The sequence below is a fragment of the Callospermophilus lateralis genome, chromosome X, assembly GCF_048772815.1.
Source record: "Callospermophilus lateralis isolate mCalLat2 chromosome X, mCalLat2.hap1, whole genome shotgun sequence".
Lineage (NCBI taxonomy): Eukaryota > Metazoa > Chordata > Mammalia > Rodentia > Sciuridae > Callospermophilus > Callospermophilus lateralis.
In genome coordinates this window covers 105121128-105142846 of record NC_135325.1, presented here as the reverse complement: position 1 = coordinate 105142846, position 21719 = coordinate 105121128, and the positions used below count along the sequence as shown (strand labels likewise).

Sequence of the window (21719 nt, the reverse complement as noted above, 5' to 3'; positions counted from 1 at the left end):
CTTATAACATATAAGGGCTTGAGTAAGCAGCACAGGAAAGGAGTCTATTGTTAATACAAACCAAAAGCTCTATAACATTCACTTTAAATGACTTTCCAAAACATTGATTTACCAAATATAGTGGACATTGGACAGTAAAAATAGTTAATGTTCAGGTTATTTCTAACCAAACTACTAACCATGATTCACAAGTTAGCCATACTGTATATCCAAGTATACTTTCATAACCACTAAATTATGGAACCCACATAAAATTCATCTTACTTTATATCCAGTGTGTACCAAATAAATTTTGATTACTATTTGCTACTTATATGCTAGTTAATAAGCAGAAAAATCTATCAATTCTGGAAAAGAATAAAGAAAATTACAAACAGATGATTGTTATCTTTTTCCTATTTGTGCTAATCCAAACTACTCTAGGAGTGGCAGAGTGACTGTTATTGAGAAGGGAAAGAAAAATGAAAAGTATTTATGCCAGTTATTGCATTCTTAGGAGAAAGATATGGCACAAGAATCTTTCTGTAACAGTACATGCAGAGAAAACACATGCACTGATGTGTTTCTTTAGTTTTATAATTATAATTTTAAAAGTACATAACAAAATAAAGGATGGGTACCACTCTAAACGGCATCATCTCATAGGATTTGAAATATCATCTTGGGTCTTAGAAAAAATACAAACATTAAACCTAAAGAAGCATTTTAGATCGTTAATTTAGTCAAAACAGAGTACAAAGGCGTTAAGAATGGAGTACTGATTATTTTAGATTACTTGCTTATTGCCCCATGCTAATATGGGTAATTTCCTCATCAATGAGACACAGAAATTTAATAACACTGAAATGCAACAGACTTTAAAAGGATAAGAACACCAAATTTACAAAATAAAAGCATTAAAAGAATAAATGGTGACCACACCAATTTAATAAAAACTGAGAAGTTCGGTAATTAAAAGTGATTAGATTTCTATTTTCAATACTGAATAACTGATACACAAAAAGAAGAGGGCTTCCTACAGAATCATTAATTCTCTAATGATTTTGGCTGTTTATGAGCAAATGTGGCAGAATTACCTGATAATAATTCTACATAAACTTTGTTTAATGCTGGTTAAGCATCCTTCCAGCCACTTGCAGAATTAATAAGGAAAAATTATTACAAAGGCCATAATAATGCCTCTACAAATTCTGACCAAAAATAAGCTAGGTTTCAGTTTATAGGAAATAAAAGGGGAAAAGAGAGCATTCAAGGATAATTTAACAAATGTCAAGAAGAAATAATCAGACACATTTAGAAAATGGCAGAACCTTGACTGGGCAACTGTACTGGATTCTTAAAAAGTCAAAAGGTTGGGCTGAAGCTGTGGCTCAGCGGCAGAGCACTCACCTCGCATGTGTGAGGGCCTGGGTTCAATCCTCAGCACTACATAAAAATAAGTAAATAAAATAAAGGTATTGTGTCCAACTACAACTAAAAAATAAATATTAAAAAAAGTCAACAGATTGGGCTTGGTGATGTACACCTGTAATTCCAGCAACTTGGGGGGCTGAGGCAGGAAGATTGCAAGTTCAAGGTTAGCCTTGGCAACTTATTGAGAACCTGTCTCAAAATTAAAAAAAAAAATAAAAGGGCTGGGAGTATAGTTCAGTTGTAAAGTGCCCCAGGGTTCAATCCCAGAGCTCAAAAAAAAAAAAGTCAGTATTATTAAAGGAAGGAGTGGAGAACTGTTCTACTCTTAAAGAGACTACAAAGACTTCACCAGATGTACTAATAAACTCAGATTGCATTTGGGCTACAAAAAGCTATAAAATAAATTCTTGGCACAACTGGAAAAATCTGATTATGGACTAGATGCTAAATGATTTTGTGGATTACCATTTGTTTTCTGAGGTGTAATAATGATATTACATATAAATAGAAGTTTTTCCTCTTTCTTAAGAGATACGGGCTGAAGTCTTTAGTGGTAAACTGTCATGATATTATTACTTAATATCAAATGGTACAGCAAAAAAGGATGTGCACATATATGTATAAGGCATGCAGGGGTTTGTTGCATTGTTCTTTCAAATTTTCAGCATGCTTGACAATCTTCACAATAAAAATCTGGGACAGGGGCTGTGGCTCAAGTGGTAGCGCGCTCGCCTGGCATGCGTGCGGCCTGGGTTCGATCCTCAGCACCACATATAAACAAATGTTGTGTCCGCCGAAAACTAAAAAATAAATATTAAAATTCTCTCTCTTTAAAAAAAAGCTGGGACAAAGAACACTGGTAAAGGGTATCGGATATGAAGGGAAGAGGGCAGGAAAAACAAGCAATCCAAATGTATTCTAAAAGATGAAACACTGAATTTAAAAGGCAGGAATATGGTGTAGAGGAAAAAAACAATTATCATGAGAAACAGCAGAATGACAGGATATGAATTTCTGGAGAAAATGGTTCTCTCTCAGAGATAAAACAGTCATGAGGACTCTAGGGAAACAAGTATAATTCCAAGAAAGAATGCTGTGACTGGACTCAAGTGCTTTAATCTGCTATCTGAGTCACAGCTAAAACAACTCCATGGCAACAGAACAGATCACACTCTGACAAGCCAGCAGCCTGGCTCACTGGTCTGGCCCTCCCCACTAGATGATATGATCACTTGGTCTGGCTATGCCAAAAGAATCAATTTGAATACTAATGGTTTGGCTGTCACTTGACTTTACTTTCTTGGGTAAAGATCAAGAATATATTTTGTAGCCCAAAGAAGTCTGCCTACAAATCCAATAATTTTTTTTTTCATTTAGAAGAAAAGTTCTCAATAGGATGAACTTGTTATTAAGGTGATTTATGTTACTAAAACAATGGGCATTTCCCTCATAAGGACACTGATATTATAACTTGGCTAGGGGCAAGAACTATCCTCTTTTCTTGAGTCACATTAAGTATCAAACCTCAATGGGATGATGATAAAATACATAATTCGAGTCCCCACAACCTGAAATTCTGATTCTGCTGCCAGAAATGAGCAGTGGGAGGAACCTCTATTATAATAAGAACTGCCAGGGATTCTGATACAGGTTTTCCAAGGTTCTACTATAGACTTCTATTAGCAGTGAAGTTTTACTGTGATTGGATATAATGTAGAATAGGGAAGAATACTGGAGAAGGAGTGAGAAAAACCCAGGTGATAAATTTGTCACTAACTTATCTGACTTTGGGCAAGTTGATGTCTGTGCCTCAGTTTTCTCATATGCTTCATAAGGACAATAACCACTTGCTCCACTTACAATGCCTCACATACATGCCGACTGAGACAAAAGTGACTTGAGCACATGAAAACCTTAACAAATATGCATTGTATCTTTGAAAAGGGAGCCTTTAATTTTATTTGGTGAGCTTAATATTATCTATTATATTCCCATTAAGAGCTAACTACAGGTTAAGTATCTCCTTTCTTTGGCTTAAGAAGTGCTAAAGTGACACTCTTCTGCAGCACTTGACAGACCCCTGACTAAAAACAAAAGCACAGAGATAAGGACATCACTTAAGTATCATGAAGAATATATATACAGAAGGCTTATCTTTGGGTGTTTCTTACCAAGTCTATGAGTTTGGTAACTGGAACTTCTCGGATTGGTCTTTTCATTCGGCACAAAGCTTCTAAGGATGTACCAAAACAACTTGGGAGGTAATTTCCACTGATGGTCAAAAAGTAATCTTTGCCTCGATCCAAGTGAAGGACAAGAATATCTTCAATCTTATCTTCCCCTGAGTTCAGGATGGTCACAGAGTCTTTGCTGACATACACATCAAGAGAAATGTCCACTGTCTCATCTGAAATATAACAGATGATACATGATAACATAGAAACTTCAAAAGGAAAAGTAAAAGGGTATGAGGCCAACAGAATAAATGTCCTCTAAAAAAAATCACCAAGCAACAAAAACGAAGAAATTGGACACACAAAGGAGGCATAACCAATATAATGACAGGGATGGTAAGAAACATGTGGTTAGAAAACAAGAAGTTAAACCAAGGGTATTGAAGCGTTGAGGAGACTGTTCATGACAAGCAGAGACAATGGTAAAGGGAACACTCACTTGGCTCCAAGTAGCCCTCAAAAGGTTCAGCCCGAAGCCATGGCTTGCAGTACTGGCTGTCATTAAGTTTAGGGATGAAAGAAAAATGGCAGGGAACCTGTCCATTGTTGCTGATCTGGAACTTCTCCTTTTGTAGCTGCCGAAACTTCACATTCTCAAACACAAACTGGGGAATAACAGACAGACACAAACATGCATCACTAGTAGGGGAAATAAGTCAGTTGGATTATTCCATAGAGAATATGAATAAAGAATAAGGCAATTATTAACCAGGTAACTTCCATATGCATTCACCAACTGGGCCGACTTCACATCATACACTATCATACATTATTAAACTCACAACAACAGGGAAGGAGTTAAGTGGCTTTTACTGCTTCTCTAGGCTACTCTGATTGGTTCTGGGATCCTAAGAGGGTAACCCATCTTGGTCCAGTGCATTTATTCTATGACCAAAGCTTAGTTTCTAAGATATGAACCATAAACTCTGAAATATTAAATAAGAGTGGCTAATATGGAGCCTTACTAGGTGCCAGGTGCTATTCCATGTATTAACTCCTCTCACAATTAACCCTTAATCTAGTGAAGGAAACTGAGTGAAAGACACTTGCCTGTAATCATACACCTAATAAACAGCAGTACTGGGACTTGAATGGAGGCACTCTAACTCCAGCACACATGCTCTTAACCACTTTGCCTTGTTGCCTTTTCTTTTCCCTTCTTTTCTTTTCTTTTAGTATGGGGATGGAACTCAGGTATTCCTGCATGCTAGGCAAGCACTCAATCACTGAACTCTAGCCTCAGTCCTTTCTGTTTTATTTTGAGACAGGGTCTTGCTAAATTTCCCAGGCTGGCTTTGAACTTCCTTTTTTAAAAAAAATTTTTGGTAGTTGTAGATGGACAGAATGCTTTTATTTTATCTATTTATTTTTATGTGGTGCTGAGGATTGAACCCAGTGCCTCACACATGCTAGGCAAGTGCTCTGCCACCGAGCTACAGCCCCAGCCCTGGCTTTGAACTTTCAACCTTCGTGCCTCAGCCTCTGGAATAGCTGGGACTATAGGCCTTTACCTTTGCCTGGCTCCTTGATGCCTTTTCTAAGTATTATAGTCTCCTTTGTGCTAATCACAATGGGCAGTAGACAGGGAGCCTGTGTATTTTGCTCACCTCCCTCCTGCTGAGTTCTAAGGAAGGAAGGAAGTCATTTTCCATTCTGTCCATGATGCGTACAATATCTTCAAAGACTTTCCGATACCTCCGTTCATCCACTACCTTCACCTAAAAGAAAACAAACCCTCTTTTCAGTCTTACGTGCTCCCAGTTCATCTCCCTTTGAGATTATTTAACAATTCAATCGGTCATTAAAGCGATCATTTAAAATAAATTGTGATATGAATAACATCCTAAAAATTTGACATCTTGCTTCATCCACGACTTTCCTCTGAAAGAAAATAGATCTTTATTTTAGTCTTATGTATTCTCAACTTCTGCATCTCCAAAGGTTCTCTAAAATAAATAAATAAATAAATAAAATGAAGGTATTGTCTCTATCTACAGCTAAAAAAAGTTAAAAAAATAAATGTTACTAAAGCAAACATAAATTAATCTAGTAAGTATTACAGAAGCATACACTTTAAAGTAAAGGTAAGGTTAATTGATTGTCTAACTTTCTAGAAAAGTTAAATCTCTAAGTTAAAAAGCTTGGTAATAATAAATATTTGGGAAGAAAATTTTCTTGCTCCATTGTTAATTTATTTTGTACTTGAGAAAATGTGATGATTGTGGTAAAAACGATTTTCTGCATTGTACATAATGACAGTGCCAAAATATACCCATTACTGTTTTTCACAATCATCATAAAGTAGTGAAACAGCAAAAAATATGATTAAAGCATTTAACTCCATTAGCTGTTATGCACAATGCCAAGAATCATAATAACACTGCTCAGATTATATAATAGCAAAGGTATGTTAGTAAATGGAAACTGTGGCCATTTTAGAAAATGGTCAACACATAATGTTCTGGAGTAAAACCATGGCAACAAACAAATCATCTGGACTAATCAAAATATTTCCCACCTGATACAGCACTTGTAGCTGTATTTCTTTTTTTAAAAAATGTTACAACTTCATACAAACCAATGGTAAAAGTTAATATACATAATAGCATTTTAACTTACAGAGACATCAGATTCTTTCTTAGAAGAAAAAATTATACAATATTCCATGTTTTTAAAAAAGATTCATGCATACAGAAAAAGTTCTAAAACAGATGTGGAAAACTGAACATCAAAGCTGAGCCAAAGATCTCAGACTGGAGAAGTTTTTTACATATTTGAACCAGAACTCTTAGAGAACTGAGGATTAATCACTTTAGTGTCAAGAGGTTCCATATTATACACAGTGTTAAGATGAATTTTATACTTTCATGAAATTTTGTAAACTTTTTATTTCAAGAAAGTATTTTACATGTCTTTTTATGACAATAACCTGCAAGGTTTTCAAAGCAAGGAATATTCTGATAGTTAAGAACATCAAGATACAAAACTTGCTCACTGCCAGAGTATACCAGAGGTGATGGCTGGACTTCTAGCTGGACTCTTTCTAAAATACTAAATATTGGAAAGAATTAACTCGGTTAAGTCTTAAATATCACAGGTGCCTGGGCCTACCAATCACAATCTCCAGGGGTACCCATGCATCCATACATTTTTAAAGCTCTCTATAGACAATTCTATGTCTATAGAAGTCTGAGAATCAATCAACAGATCACAGTACCAAGCCCAGGGGTGGAAGCCTATCTCAACTTAATCTCAGTCAGCCCACAGCAAGTGTTCTGAAATTAAATGGTCAAAGAGCATTTGGCTTCTCTGCTAACAAGTCATTGGTGCCAATGGTGGTGAAAATATAATGTGGTTTTTAAAGCCTCTAATCATAGCATGCCCAAGAGTCCAAAATATGGAATGGTTACTCAATAAAAGCAAACCCTTCCCCAGTGGGTTAACATGAATTAATGGCACATTAAGGATAATGAGGCTGGGAAAACCAAAGAATTCATCATCTGATATATTCATTTCAGAAAAACAAATTACCAACAAAATAAGGAATTAGAAAAAAGTACAATGAGCTAGATCTTTATGTAATATATTATAGAGAGCTTCTGAAGATATGCTATTAAATGTCAAAAAAAACCAAGTCACAGACCAACACATATGGCATGAGACTACTTACAATATACGCAAAGTTATACACAAAACAGTATTTTGTCTATAGGTAAATAAAAAAGCACATGCAAAGGTCTAGAATTGCACTGTCCAATACAATAGCCACTAGACATGTGGGGGACATATAAATTTAAATTGCTACAAATTGAGCCCAGTTAAAAATTCAGTTCTCAGTCACAATGGCCACACTTCAAGTACTCTATAGTCACCTATGCCTAGAAGCAACTGGACTGGACAGCACAGACATAGGATATTTCCATCATCACAGAAAGCTCTAGTGGACAATTCTGGTCCAGGAAGATATAAACTTATAAGGGGCATTGGACTGGCTGGGAAGGGGGTTTATGTAAAGTTGGGAGTAGGAGATGAGGACAGGGATTGAAGAACTTCAGCCATATTTGTAAATTCTGCTTAGATTATTACTTTAAAGAAAAAGCACTTTTATTTTTTTAAGTCATTCTTTTTTATTTTTTATTTATTTTAAACTGGTATATAATTTTTAAAATCATTAACAAGTAGAAAGCTAGTCTTTTGTTAAAGACACACAAAAATACTCAAAAAGCCTATAAATTAAAAAAAATCCTACTGAAAGCTCTGGATTAATGTGTAATAAAGCATTAAAAATATTTCAAGGTTCTGCTGGGCATGGTGGTGCACACCTGTAATCCCAGTGACTTGGGAGGCTGAGACAGGAGGATTGCAAATTTGAGGCCACTCTTGGCATCTTAGTAAGATCCTGTCTCAAAAAAGGAAAGAAAAGAGCAAGCTAGAGATAGAATTCAGTATTAGAGCATCCTGGGTTTAATCCCCAACAGTTGGAAAACAATATTTCAAGGTTCTGAAAATAAACACCAACAAAAAGCCAAGCATAACTGATTAAACCAAGGAGGTTAGTGTTTGAGGAACAACATCTTCATAAAATGGATTAAGAGAATTCAAACGAAGAAAAGAGGTATGCCTCCAATTACAACATGGAATTTGATGGGCTAAAAGTAAGATCTGAAGGCAGATTTAGCTAAAAAGTACTTTAGAATATGGGAATTGTGGGGTAGTGGAAAGACCATAGGTTAGGGAGTTAAACAGACTTAAGATTTGAATCTCAGTTCTCCTTCTAGCTAAACACTCTCAAAGAATTTATCTTAATTTGCAAGTTTTCCATTTGCTCATCTGCTAAGTGGGAAATATTTAATTCAAAGCATTGTTGTGGGAAGTAAGTGAGATATGTAAAAATTGCCTAGCACAGTTCCTGGCACACAGCTACTAACTTACTGTTATTACTCATTATTTTTTTAATGATTTCCAAATGGGAATTGGGGTTATAACTCAGTTGTATAGTATATGCTTAGCATGCACAAAGTCCAGCAAAACACACACACACACACACTCACACACACACACACACACGCACCCCTAGCAACCAGGGAAACACAAATTAAAACTACACTAAGATTTCACCCAATCCAGTCAAAATGACAGTTATTAAATAAACAAATAATAATAAATGCTGGTGAGGATGTTGGAGGGAAAGAACACTTATACATTGTTGGTGGGACTGCAAATTAGCACAACCACTCTGGAAAGTATATGGATATCCCACAAAAAAACTAGGAATTGAACCATGCATGTAACCCAGCCATTCCACTCCTTGGTATTTATCCCAAGGGAAAAAAAATCAGCATACCATAGTGATACAGTCACTTAGGTGTTTACAGCAGCACAATTCACAATAGCCAAATTATAGAACCAGCAGAATTTCCCATCAATAGATCAATGGTTTAAGAAAATGTGGTATATACACATAATGGAGTTTTACTCAGCCACAAAAAACAAAATTATAGACAGGTGGTGCATGCCTGTAATCCCAGCAGCTTGGGAGACAGAGGTAGGAGGATAACAAGTTTGAGGCCAGCCGCAGCAATTTAGCAAGGCTCTAAGCAATTAGTGAGACGTTGTCTCAAAATAAAAATTAAAAAGGGCTGAGGATGTGGCTCAGTATTAAAGAGACTCTGGGAGTCATTCCCTGGTACCAATAAATAAATAAATAAATAAGAATGAAATTATGGCATTTATGGTAAATAGATGGAAGTGAAACAAGCCAAACTCAGAAAATCAAGTGTCCAGTGTTTTCTCTCATATGCGGAAGCTAGGGCAAAGTAAGGGAAAAAGGGGTGGGGGATCAGGTATAATAAAGATACAAAGAAGATCACTGTAGTAGAAGCAGATGATTGGGAGGAACCGGAATGGGAAGGAAATACAGAATGAATTTGACAAAAATCAGGCTATATGCATGTATAAATATTCCACAGTGAATTCCACCTTTATGTATATCTATAAAGAGCCAATTAAAAACAGACAAATAGGGGCTGGAGTTGTAGCTCAGTGGTAGAACACTTGCCTTGGACATGTGAGGCACTGCATTCAATTCCCAGCACCGCATATAAATAAGCAAATAAAATAAAGGGCCATCAACAACTAAAAAAAATATTTTAAAAAATAGACAAAAAAATAAGTGAAAGGAAGACCAGTAGAGTAGAGAAAGGGGAATAGAGGGAAGGAAGAGGAGGGAAAGCAAGGAGGCACCAGGGACTGATATGGAGTAAATTAAATTCCACATATGTATGAGTTTGTCAAAATGAACCCAAGTACCAAAACTCATTAAAAATCAAGGAAAAGCCATTGGGAGAAACATACTAATAATAAATTAGTATAGAGGTGAAAAAAATCATGTGAAATAGTTGCTTCTGCTGCAAAGAAATGCTATAACTTTCCTTCTTATTTGTGTGAGTCTGGACCGACTGCTACTTAAAGTAATAAAATATCAAAAACTTAAAAAATGAACCCACTATTCTATATAACTATAATGCACTAATAAAAACAAAACAAACAAAACAATCCCACAATACAATTTTCTAATAGACAAAAACCAAAACGATGACTGTCCTGATAAAATTTAAAATATATTCAAGGAACAAGAATTGGGCTGGGCACGAAAGATGGTGAACAAGATGGACATTATTACCCTAGGTACATGTATGACTGCACCTATGGTGTGATGCTACATTGTGTTAGACCAGAGAAATAAAAAGTTGTGCTACAATTATGTACAATGAATCAAAATGCATTCTGCTGTCGTATATACCTAATTAAAATAAATAAATAATTTTTTTAATAAAAAGGAACTGGGCTGTGGTTATAACTCAGTGGTAGAGTGCTTGCCTCGCACATATGAGACAGTGGGTTCGATCCTCAGCACCACATAAAAATGAACAAATAAAAATAAAAATAAAGATATTGTGTCCATCTACAGCTAAACAAACATTTTATTAAAAAAGAATAGGAATTAATTTTGTTCCTCCAGGAAAAGTCCTAAGGTCATTCTTTTAAAAAGAGGAGTGGGATAAGCAATGCTGGTGATAGCTATCTCAGAAGCAAAAAAAAAAAAAAAAAAATTGACATAAACATAGAGGAATGAAATCTACCCTATTATACTCTTTACAAGTTTGAATTCATTAACCTGCATAAGTAGGTACCATTGTTATCCACATTTTATAGAGGAGGAGACTGAGACACTGGGACATTACATTCTATGACCACACAATTAGAAAATGGCTGAGCTGAAATGCAAATTCAAGCAGGCTACTATAAAGTTCATCCTACCGAGTCCTGCACTAGATAAATCGACAGATTACATGTCCACAAGTGTGGAAAATCCAAAAGAAATACTGTAAACATACTGGCTATAATAAATTAAATCAGCAAGATTACAAAACGTAATCTGTATATTAATAACACACAGCTAAAACATACAATGGGAAAAGAAAACTTTACTCACAAAAAGATTCTAAAAAAATTAAATAAATGGCCATTAACTCAGTCCAAGATGCAACAACATTAAAGAATAACTTAAAACCTATGCTCCTAGACAGGAAGACTTTACTGTAGTAGGGATGGCACCACATATACCTCTTAAGCTAATATGCAGATTTGGTCACATTCTGATCATCTGTGCCTTTTCTCCTGCTGTCAACCCCCACCACCCCAAATCTCTCTCCTGGTACTTCCCTTCCTTACTATCTGATGAAAAGTCAGTCATACTTTAATACGTAGCTTCCAACTTTTCTTTATGGTACTGACTTTAGGAGGTTCAGGTCACCACCCAATCATTAGGTACCATGAGAAAATTCTGTGTCACACAAAGCTCTGGCACATGAAGACTATAAGGACAGCAATTGGGAGGACTGAGGGTATTAACTTTTCAACACCTGCAAATGATTATTCGGCTATGGAACATTAATGCTCACTAAAATACTAATCTGTTCTGAGTCTAAATAATGCTCTAGAAATACTTAACACAGAAATGAATGAACAAGTGTTCACCCCAATATGGAAGAGGGCGCTAACAGGCTTGTGGTCACTGGTTTTCAGTTCCATGTGACTCCGGTAATAAAGCTGATTAACATTTGTTCCTCTCCAAAGAATTCTGTCACACCAAGCTGGAACCCGACATTTTCCACTGTAAATTAAAAAAATGAGGTAAAGTGAGAACATATCACAGAAGAACATACTACCTACCATACTGGTTTAAGACCTGCATTAGGCTCCCAAATAGCCATGTATTCCTTTCCAAAGGACCCCTATCATCTACCTGACTACATTGCAAGCTCTGTTAAGACTGTGTCTGCTTGTCTGCCATGGAACTCCTGGCATGTAAGCATAGTATTTGGTGTGAAGTGGCTGCTCAATGAATAGTTATCTAATGAAGGAATAAATGGTTCTTCTAAGATTAGGATTACATCTTCAACAATTTTCTTAAAATAGCCTCAAAAGGTCAGGATTCTATTCTGAACACTTCCTCTTTCTTTGCTCTATGTTGCAACATACAGATAGCTAATAAGGTTTAAAAATCCAAGCCTCTATTCCTAAACTAGGCTTAATCTCTGGAGAGGATTAATAAGAGATTTCTCCTTAAACCTGAACTTTTATGGACAAATGTAGCTTCTTCTGAAAGAGATGAACTAACTTCAAAGCATTTAAGACTGAGCATGTAACAATCCATTGACTACTAAGAGTAGGAAGAAACCTATTCATCATTCTAGTAAAATAAGCAACACCTTGTACACCTGATCTAGAAGATGACATGAATACTTCTTATCAGTAGCTCTACAGCTGGATCTCAAGTGAGGTGAGTGGAAGAAACAAGGTAAAGTATACATCATCCATTAGTGTCACTTTTCTTTTGGTGACCAGCTCCATTGGAACATAGAAATACAGACTCCTCCAACCCCATGCTTCCCCAGAGTTCTCAGAGAAGGAAACAGCTGAATATGCCCAGGGATGCTTTCTCTTTCAAATTTCTGTGTTCAACCAGCTAGTAAACTATAAGAAACAAAGATTGTAGGGAGAAGAAAAATAATTACCAAGAACTTACTGACAGGAGCACTTCACTGGGGTGATTAGGCAATCAAAGGGTCTCCTAGATCATTCTTAATTTTCTCCAATAGTGGCAGATATGGAGTCCAGGCATCAGTATTTTAAGTATTTTAAACAGCTCTCTAAGAGATTCTAACATGTTCTCAGGGTTAAGAACTACTATGCTAGAACAACCTTTCATGGATCTATGTTTTTACCTTTTGGTATCTTGCATTAAACAGCTGAGAAGCACTTTGGGTTCAAAGGGCCAGAAGAGGGCAAACGGCGAGAAACAGGGGCAAGATCAGAAGTCAGAAATCTAAGCAACGGCCAGTGTTGTGGTTCAGTGGTAGAGTACTTTGCCTAACATGTGTGAGGCAGTGGGTTTGATCCCAGCACCACATAAAAAAATACACAAATAAAATAAAGGTATTGTGTCCAACTACAGCCAAAAAAATATTTAAAAAATCTAAGCAAGTATGTTGAGGTGATAAAAATACATACTACAGGCAACCCATAAAACTTCACCAGCCCTGAAATAAAGTAATACTTTCCTAAGATAACATCATCTTTGAGTACACAGAAATTACAAACACCCTGGTAACAGCACTGAGCCATTTGGTTTTTATCTCTTCTTATGGTATGGACTAAAAAATTCCTAGTCTCTTACTGACATAGGAGAGACAAATATAAGATTAAGACTTAACTTATTCTGTGAGGAGGTTCTTATTATTTTACCTGGAATCCCATCGGTCTGTTTTCGAGTCATACTTGTAAGTGGGGATAAATTTGATTTCCCCTTCATTGAAGTCGACAAAAGCTTTTTTCTGTGTGCGCTGGATATTTAGCTAAAGACAGGAATAAGATCACATAAGCATAATACTCTCTTAATGTAAGTGATAATCAAGTTGATTAGTCACTACTCCCATTTCTTTTTTCTTTTTTATTCTTGGAAGTAGGGATTGAACCCAGGGTGGTTCTACCACTCAGCTATATCCCCAATATTTTCCACCCCTTTTATTAGTGTATTAAAGATGCACATAATAATTGTGTTAATTTTGACATAATCATACATGCATGGAATTTAATTTATTCCATTACAGTCTGCCTGGGTTCCCCAACTTTTCCCCTCCTCCTCTCTCCTATTCCCTCTTTCTCTACTGTCTACCTTCCATTTATTTATTTGTTTTTAATGGGTGCTTTATAGATATACTTAAAAGTAGAATTCACCATGGTATATTTATACTTGCACATAGCATAATTTTGTCAAATTCATTCTGTATTTCCTCTCCTTTCCCATCCCTCCTCTCTCCTAATTTGAGACAGGGTCTTGCTAAGCTGCTGAGGCTGGCCTCAAAGATCTTCCTGCCTCAGACTCACTCCCCAGCAGCTGGGATTACAGGCATATATCACCATGCCTGGCTACTGCTTCCCTTCCTAAGTATCCAATTCCACAGCTTTTACAACTGTGGGGGACTACATAAATAAAATTTCTGTATCTTATGATTTAAATATTGGCATTCCCACAGCATCTAAATTCACCCTCATATAGGATACACATTATTTGCACATCACTAATTTTTTTATTACTAATAGTGGCTAGAGGTAAAATGGAAACATGAAATTTGAATAATTGGAAGTTCCTTGGAGGTGAGCAAGAACAATCCAGCAAAATTATAATTAAATATAAACAAACAACTGTTAAATGGATAATTTCAAAAATTGAATTGTTACAAATTGTTTTGAGAGTTATCCTCACTCAATTATTTTACCAGAGTTACATAAGATTCAGAATTTACTCCAACTGTACTCCTTTTGGAGGCAGGAAAGAGGAAGAAATGCAAAGAAATTAGCCAAACTCAATACAAAGGTAAACAGTCAAGAAAGGTTCCCTACAAAAACCATACTACAGTAAAACATCTGAACTTTGACCATGTCTAAAGGTCAAAATGGTTCTCCATAAAGATTTAAAGACATGTGAATTAAGTGAAAACATTTTCTTTCCTCAATAAGAAGCATTCATTCTTATGCTAGTATTGTGATATTCTGTGTATTTATTCAAGGGAAATAAAATCAATATATCAAAGTGATACTTGCATACCCATGTTTATTGCAGCTCTGTTCTCAATACTAGATACAGAATCAATCTAGGCGTCCAACATGGATGAATGAATAAAGACAATGTGATATATATGCACAATGGAGTATTATTTAGCCATAATGAAGAATGAAATAAATCATGTCATTTGCAACAAACTGGATGGAACTAGAGGTCGTTATGTGGTTAAGGGAAGTAAGCCAGACACAGACAATAATAAATGTTGTCTCTAATATGAGGAAGTTAAAAAAAAGGCAACCTCAATATAAAATATGATACTAAAGGCTGGGAAGGGTGGAGGGGAGGGGAGATTTGATTAGTACATGCTGCATGCATGTGTTGATATATCACATTGAACATTATTAATATATACAATAAATGCATGTTAATAAAAAAATTAAAAAGCTTGATCAAATTGTGTTTTTATGTTATGTGCAAATATCCCACAATGAAACCCACCATTCTGTATAATTTATTTGAATAAACCAATAAAAACAATCTTGGAAAGGATTTCATTCTTCAATGATGTTTAGGTAACCAATCATCCTTTCCTTGGGTGAATTAGATTTTTCAAAAAGGAAAATTTCAAGACAAAGGAAAATGTGTTCATTCTTTCTACTTGACACTGACTCTAACTAGAATTATTTTACCAGAATCTAAATGTGTTTTATGGAATAAACTGGACTCCACCATAAAAAAATCACTAACTTGTAATAGCCAGTATCTATATACTAAAGTTAAATTTAAGTCACATGCTGGGTCTAGCAGAAAATATACTTACTGTCTCACATATATGGGAACTGGATTCCTGAATATCAGGTTTTACCTGAATGTTACAGAACTGGTGCTTTTTCCACAGGTTTTAACACAAACAACTATATACCAGCTAAGGCCCAACTTATCATAAGAATAGCTCATGCTATTCTTCCCAAACAAATCTTTCTTTTTAAAACATTTTTTAGTTGTCAATGGACCTTTATTTTTGTATTTACATGAGTTGCTGAGAATCAAACCCAGGGCCTCACAAACATTAGGCAAGCGCTCCACCACTGAGCCACAACCCCAGCCCCAGCAAACAAATCTCTTTTTGGTGTTTCCCAATCTCCCTCATGGGACCTCCTTTTTTTTTAAAATAACCTCCAAGCTGTTGCTCAGTCTGCCAAGTAATCATAGAACAGTTTTCCCTGTTCCATATGCCAAACCACAGCAACAGAACTGAAGGCCCACTTCCTCCAGGAAGTGTTCTCCAATTAACCCCACCCATTCTCCAACTCATTTATACAAATCTCTGCTTGCTAATGTTATATTTACTTTTTATCACCAATGTTATTTCCCCTCTTCCCATCCAAACCCTTAATCAAAGCACTATAAATACAGTATGCACTCAATTCATCACTAGTCATACTTTTTGCAAGACAGTATGACTTTTCCATCTCTTCCTAGAGTAACACATGCCTGTCATGTGTCTATTTCATACTCCTAATAATCTCTGCCATTGAAACTTTACTTACCTGATCGAATTTCAAGAGTCTCTGAAGATCATTCTTACTAATAAGACTTTTCACTTCACTGGCATCAGGCATGCAAAGTCTGTAGTTCAAATCTCCCAACCAAATTACAACACTGAGGACCAAGAAATATTTGAACAGAAGTAGATCAGCATAAAAATCAGAGTAGAATGAAGAAAAGAAAATGAGTAGATTATTTACAAGGATTCATTCATCATTATAAAGGTTTAAAACTATCATTAACCCTTTGGGGGCAAGTACCATCAACACCTGAGAGAGAAAGGATTATAACATAGGTGGGAAAACAGGTACTCCGTAAATGAAGAACAAAACTGGGAAATATAGTATACATACAGGATTCAGCAGCCAAGGAGTTAATGGACTGAGAAGAATACGGTTTATTTGCTGGACTAGCTTCAAAGTTTTGCCTGGTTGCTTGCCAGGTATTTAGGGGAAGAGAACTGAACATTTTTTTGACTCTCAGAGCTCTGAGATTCTTCAGACTCTGCTAAGGTCTGCATGGTCAGGACAGCTCTCTGAGATGACCCAGTAGGAAAATTAGGTCCAGGGCTCTCCAGTATAGCCAACCTATCTACACCTGCCCAAGATTTGAGGGCCAAATTTCAGTTAAGAAGGAGACTGGAATCCCATGGGATACTTAGCTCCCAATCACAGTGTTAAGCCTTTGAGATGTGCTGAAAGGGAGACCCTAAAATTACCAAATCAAAATGGATTCTCTTGTGAGCTATCAGTTCCCAATGAGTAATGCTACCAATTCCAAATTCAATGTGAAAATTTTGAGATAATGAGGAAATAAATTTATGTAATTGTGGGGCAACTTCATGAGCATAAATTTCAAGGCCTTGACTTAACCACTTTGAAACAGAATTATATATGATCCTGACTGTTGAAACAATATGGAAATATTCCAATACCACTACCCTTCCCTAATCTTTCCTCAATTATCCTACTCTCTACTAATTCTAATACCCCTAAATCATCCTTTGTTTTCCTAATTTCCATCTCAAACTTATCCCAAATCACACTCTCAGAAATTTAATGACCAGTATTAACTAATCATTTTCCACTATTACCCCATAAATTCCTCAAAGAATTTCTGCTTCTATCCCTATTAAGTCCCATTCTTCACTAACCTCTTTCTGCCATCCCTATTAATAATCACAGCCACTAAAAATAGTAATGTGGATTTGTATGCACTGACTTGGAGAGAAATCCATAATAAACAGAATGATATGGTCACATACAATAAGCATGTGTGTGTCTGTATATGTACAAAGTCTAGGATAGCACTGTTGAATGGAATTAATTATAATGCATGTCACAATAAAATTTTAAATTTTCTAGTAGCTGCATTTAAAAAGTAAAATAAACAAATGAAAAAAAATTTCCCTTAACCCAACATATCCAATTTTTTATTTTGACATGTGATTAATATTTAAATTGTTGAGATGGGATACATTTTTCCCTACTAAGTTTTCAAAATCCAGTGTACAGTTCATGCTTCCAGCACATCTCAAACCCGGAGAGCCATTTTCAAGTGTGCAACAGCCACATATGGCTATTGGCTATCATATTGGACAATGTAGATGTAGATGGATATACACCCAACAGTTAAGAATGTTTCCTTTGAAGATTGGGATGGCTGGGGAGAGTAAAGGATGAGAAATGAGGAATTGTTACTGTTAATCTTATTTTTTATTACATTCACAATGAACACTTCTATTTTATAATAAAAACAAAAATTGACTGAATCAACAGATCCCTTCAGCATTATTCTAGATGTTCCACTAATTCCACTACCCTTTCTTTTGATGGAAAATCTAATTTCTCTACCTCAATGAGTCTGCTAGTCCTAAAAAAGATCCTCTATTCTTTGTGACCCCAATTCCTAAATGGAAATCCCTCATTCTTCATAGCTCTATAATTTCTCCCCATATTTAATCTCTTCTTATGCCTATATTCAAAGGCCAAGGGAGATTTGCCACTCACTCATGTTTCATAATGTTCAGTTGTGGAAGGGTCTGATTGGGGACCACAAAACTCATTCTTGCACAGATGTCCTTATAATCTTGATTCCTTCTCTCAAAGTCTTCCACATGGGCAGCCAGGTGGGAATTAACAATGCAGAAAGTAGTGTTGTGAAACACAAATCTCACAGCTACCCCACCTTTGTTTCCCTGTTAGCAAAAGTAATTATTCAGTTAGCACAACAACTAGAAATTGAATTTATTGTGGACATAAACAATAGTCAATTTCATTTCCAAAGTAACTCACCATTTTCCCCATGATTCCAGTTCCAACTGTTTCTGTAGCAACATCACGGATGTACCGATACTGATCCTTTCTGGCAAATATAAGGAGCATCATCCCAACAAGGCGAACTAATTGAACCTATGAATGCCCGGGAGTTAAAAGGGTTTGTAATACCACTTTTTACTGCATATTTGACTTTCCAAAATAAATATTTTCACCAAAATGATATACTGATCCCTAAATCTGAATCCAAATCCTCTAATTTCTCACCAGATCCCATAAAGTAGAAAACAAAATTCTCTGAGGAAGCTCTAATATGGCTGGCTAATAAGAGTTAAAAGCCTTAACAGGTGTAGCGGTGTACACCTGTGATCCCAGAGACTTGGTGGCAGAAGCAGGAAGATGGCAAGTTCAAAGTCCACCTTGACAACTAAGCAAGACCGTCTCAAAATAATAAAATAAAAAGGGATGGGGATATAGCTCAGTGGTAGAGTTCAATCCCCAGTATCTCCTCCCCACACACACCCAAAACCTTGAGTGACAACAAATACATTCGACTCTAGATCTATTAATCACTGTTTAGCCTACCAAGAGTCCATTAAAAATTGAAATAACAGGGACTGGGGTTGTGGCTCAGTGGTGGAGCGTTTGACTAACATGCATGAGGCACTGGGTTCGATTTTCAGCACCACATAAAAATAAAATAAGGGCATTGTGTACACCTACAACTAAAAAATAAATATTAAAAAAATGAAATAACAAAGACAAGGCTGCTATCCCAGTTTCTTCCTTCCACTTTTCCTTCTTAGTTTCTGATTTCTAATTTTCTATTAAATTTAAATCTATAAACAAAAATTCTTTTTCCTTTGATTTTTTTTAAAAAATTTAGTTGTTGATGGACATTTATTTTATTTATTTATATGTGGTGCTGAGAATAGAACCCAGTGCCTCACACATGCTCAGCAAGCGCTCTACCACTGAGCTACAACCCCAGCCCTCCTTTGATTATTTTTAACCTGTGAACAAGAGTTGGAAATATGTGTAAGATGTTTATTTGTTTGTTTTTGGTGGTGCTGGGGATGGAATACAGGGCCCTGCACATGCTAGACAAATGCTCACCACTAAGTCACATTCCTAGCCCTTGAGATGTACTAATCAAAAACCTATATGAGAAGAATAATATCTTTAGGAGTTATGTTTCCTATAAAAACTGTTAAAAGATAGAGAGGTAATTGCTCAGATTACTCCTTTTAAAGAGCTCAGAATGACAGCACTGTGTTAATGTGTATTTGTTTTTAATTATCAATATGAGAAAAATAAAACTGTTTTCTCCTTAAGCCTATCTAAGCAATGAAAATATTGGATCAGAAAACTTAAGGAAATCTTTTTTCTTAGGAAATAAGTATGAATAATTAGTCTGCCCTATCTTAGTATCACACAGGAGAGAATTCAATTAAATCATTCTTTTAGAAGAAGTTACAGATAATGGAATAACTCTCAGTGAGTTCTATTTAGTCATATACTAAAAAAGATTATTAAATGCAGCTTACTTTCTTATACTTGGCTTTGGAATGCAAACCCCTTTCCACAGCCACGGACCACTCTTGTTCCTTCACAGATTCAAAGTAGAAAAAGGCCTCTGTGCTCAAATCCAGCTCCTGGAATCTGAGAGAAAGAAGAAATGAGATCTATACCTTTCCCGAATTATCTCTGGCTACCTGTCCTGTTTCCTTGCTGAGAGACAATGTACCAATAAAGAATGGGAAAGAGAAATTTTATAGAACTGCTCTGTTGACCTAGATTATCAGTAATTTAAACAAGTAAGATTATCAGTAAGTTAAGTAAGTTGCTTTTTTACCTAAAGAATGAATCCCCACTATTGTTATTTATAGGGTATACAGAAAACAAATCAAACCTCCCTCAAGGGATAATGGCAGAGCTTTGCTCTTATAACAAAGGAAAAGTCATTATTAGAATTGACCTCAAGTCTTGTTTTCTATCTAGAATATAGTTTTCTATGGATTTCAAGAGGACCAGGTTCTTCTTTACACCATGTTAGGTATCTGTTTCATTCTGATTTCACAAATTTGATCCACAGTAACTCTCATCTATATGGTCACAGTAGGTCTTTACAAAATATGTTTTAAAAGAAGGTAAACATTATGTAAACTAACACCAAACATAGCCAAAAGGGAGTTATAGAAGTGTTCTTTACCCAATGCAGTAGATATCAGGAGGATTCGGATCACAGTTCAGCCAGGGTTCTAACGCGCTATCTGGAGACTGGCCATTCACATTCCAAGTTCCAACAAAAAATCTAATATATAATACCAAAAATAATTTGAAAACAAGGGTCAAGTATGAACAAACAGATATCTTCTCTTGTCATTTCTACACAAGGGTATATTCACAATAAGCCAACATAATTCCTCAAAGTGTTTTGCCACACACACACACAAGAAAAAGCTCTTGCATGTAGAGTATAAAGGCCGTAGATTTATTTTCCCTAAATTTTACATTGAAAGAATCTACAACAGGAGCCAAGTCTCTAATTTAAAAACACAAAGTTAATTGCTCTACCACATTTTCTTTCAGTTAAACCCATCCAAAGTCTTACTTGAATGGAGAGCTTATGGATGGCAAAGGGGTATCTTCATGTTGCAAGCTATTCTAATATGGATAACTTGTTCTGTAAGGAGCTGTAGTTGCATCCAAAAACTCACTTCCCGAAGGATTACAAGGACATCTGTGTAGGAAATTCTGATGAGGCAGATATAGTATTAAGGGAGGAAAGCAGAAGGGCTGTCTTAAGTGTTTACATACAAATATAAGCATTGTGTGGAATATGAGGAACTGAAAGTTTTCATAGGGATATAGTTATGATTGAATTAGAATAAATAAGGCATAATAGGACAGCAGATGGAACTGGAGTCTTAGACTACATGGACATTCTCTTCATGAATAACAAAGAGAGGTGTTGTTGCTTCACATACTAGGGATAGATGCCATACACCACCTATATCAGGTCCAGAGAAGAGGATATTAACAAGTAAAGGTGAAATGAAAAATAATACAGAGGAAAGAATCCCATTGATAGACCTTTTAACCAAGAAGACTGGG

At 35.8% G+C, this 21719-nt stretch overlaps 1 protein-coding gene across 4 annotated transcripts in view; it reads right to left on the bottom strand.

Moving 5' to 3' along the window:
* Positions 1-21719, bottom strand: part of Ocrl (OCRL inositol polyphosphate-5-phosphatase) — a 58723-nt gene that overhangs the window by 14441 nt on the left and 22563 nt on the right. For 2 of the 4 annotated variants that reach the window (XM_077106962.1, XM_077106963.1), the window contains exons 9-18: positions 20815-20916; positions 20150-20264; positions 18621-18737; positions 18336-18523; positions 16329-16440; positions 13458-13567; positions 11688-11823; positions 5255-5365; positions 4087-4252; positions 3585-3820 (exon numbers count right to left, since the gene is read on the bottom strand). In XM_077106962.1, the coding sequence (XP_076963077.1) occupies positions 3585-3820; positions 4087-4252; positions 5255-5365; positions 11688-11823; positions 13458-13567; positions 16329-16440; positions 18336-18523; positions 18621-18737; positions 20150-20264; positions 20815-20916 (1393 nt within the window). The remainder of the gene's footprint in view (positions 1-3584; positions 3821-4086; positions 4253-5254; positions 5366-11687; positions 11824-13457; positions 13568-16328; positions 16441-18335; positions 18524-18620; positions 18738-20149; positions 20265-20814; positions 20917-21719) is intronic. The other 2 variants (XM_077106964.1, XM_077106965.1) reach the window with 2 other exon arrangements.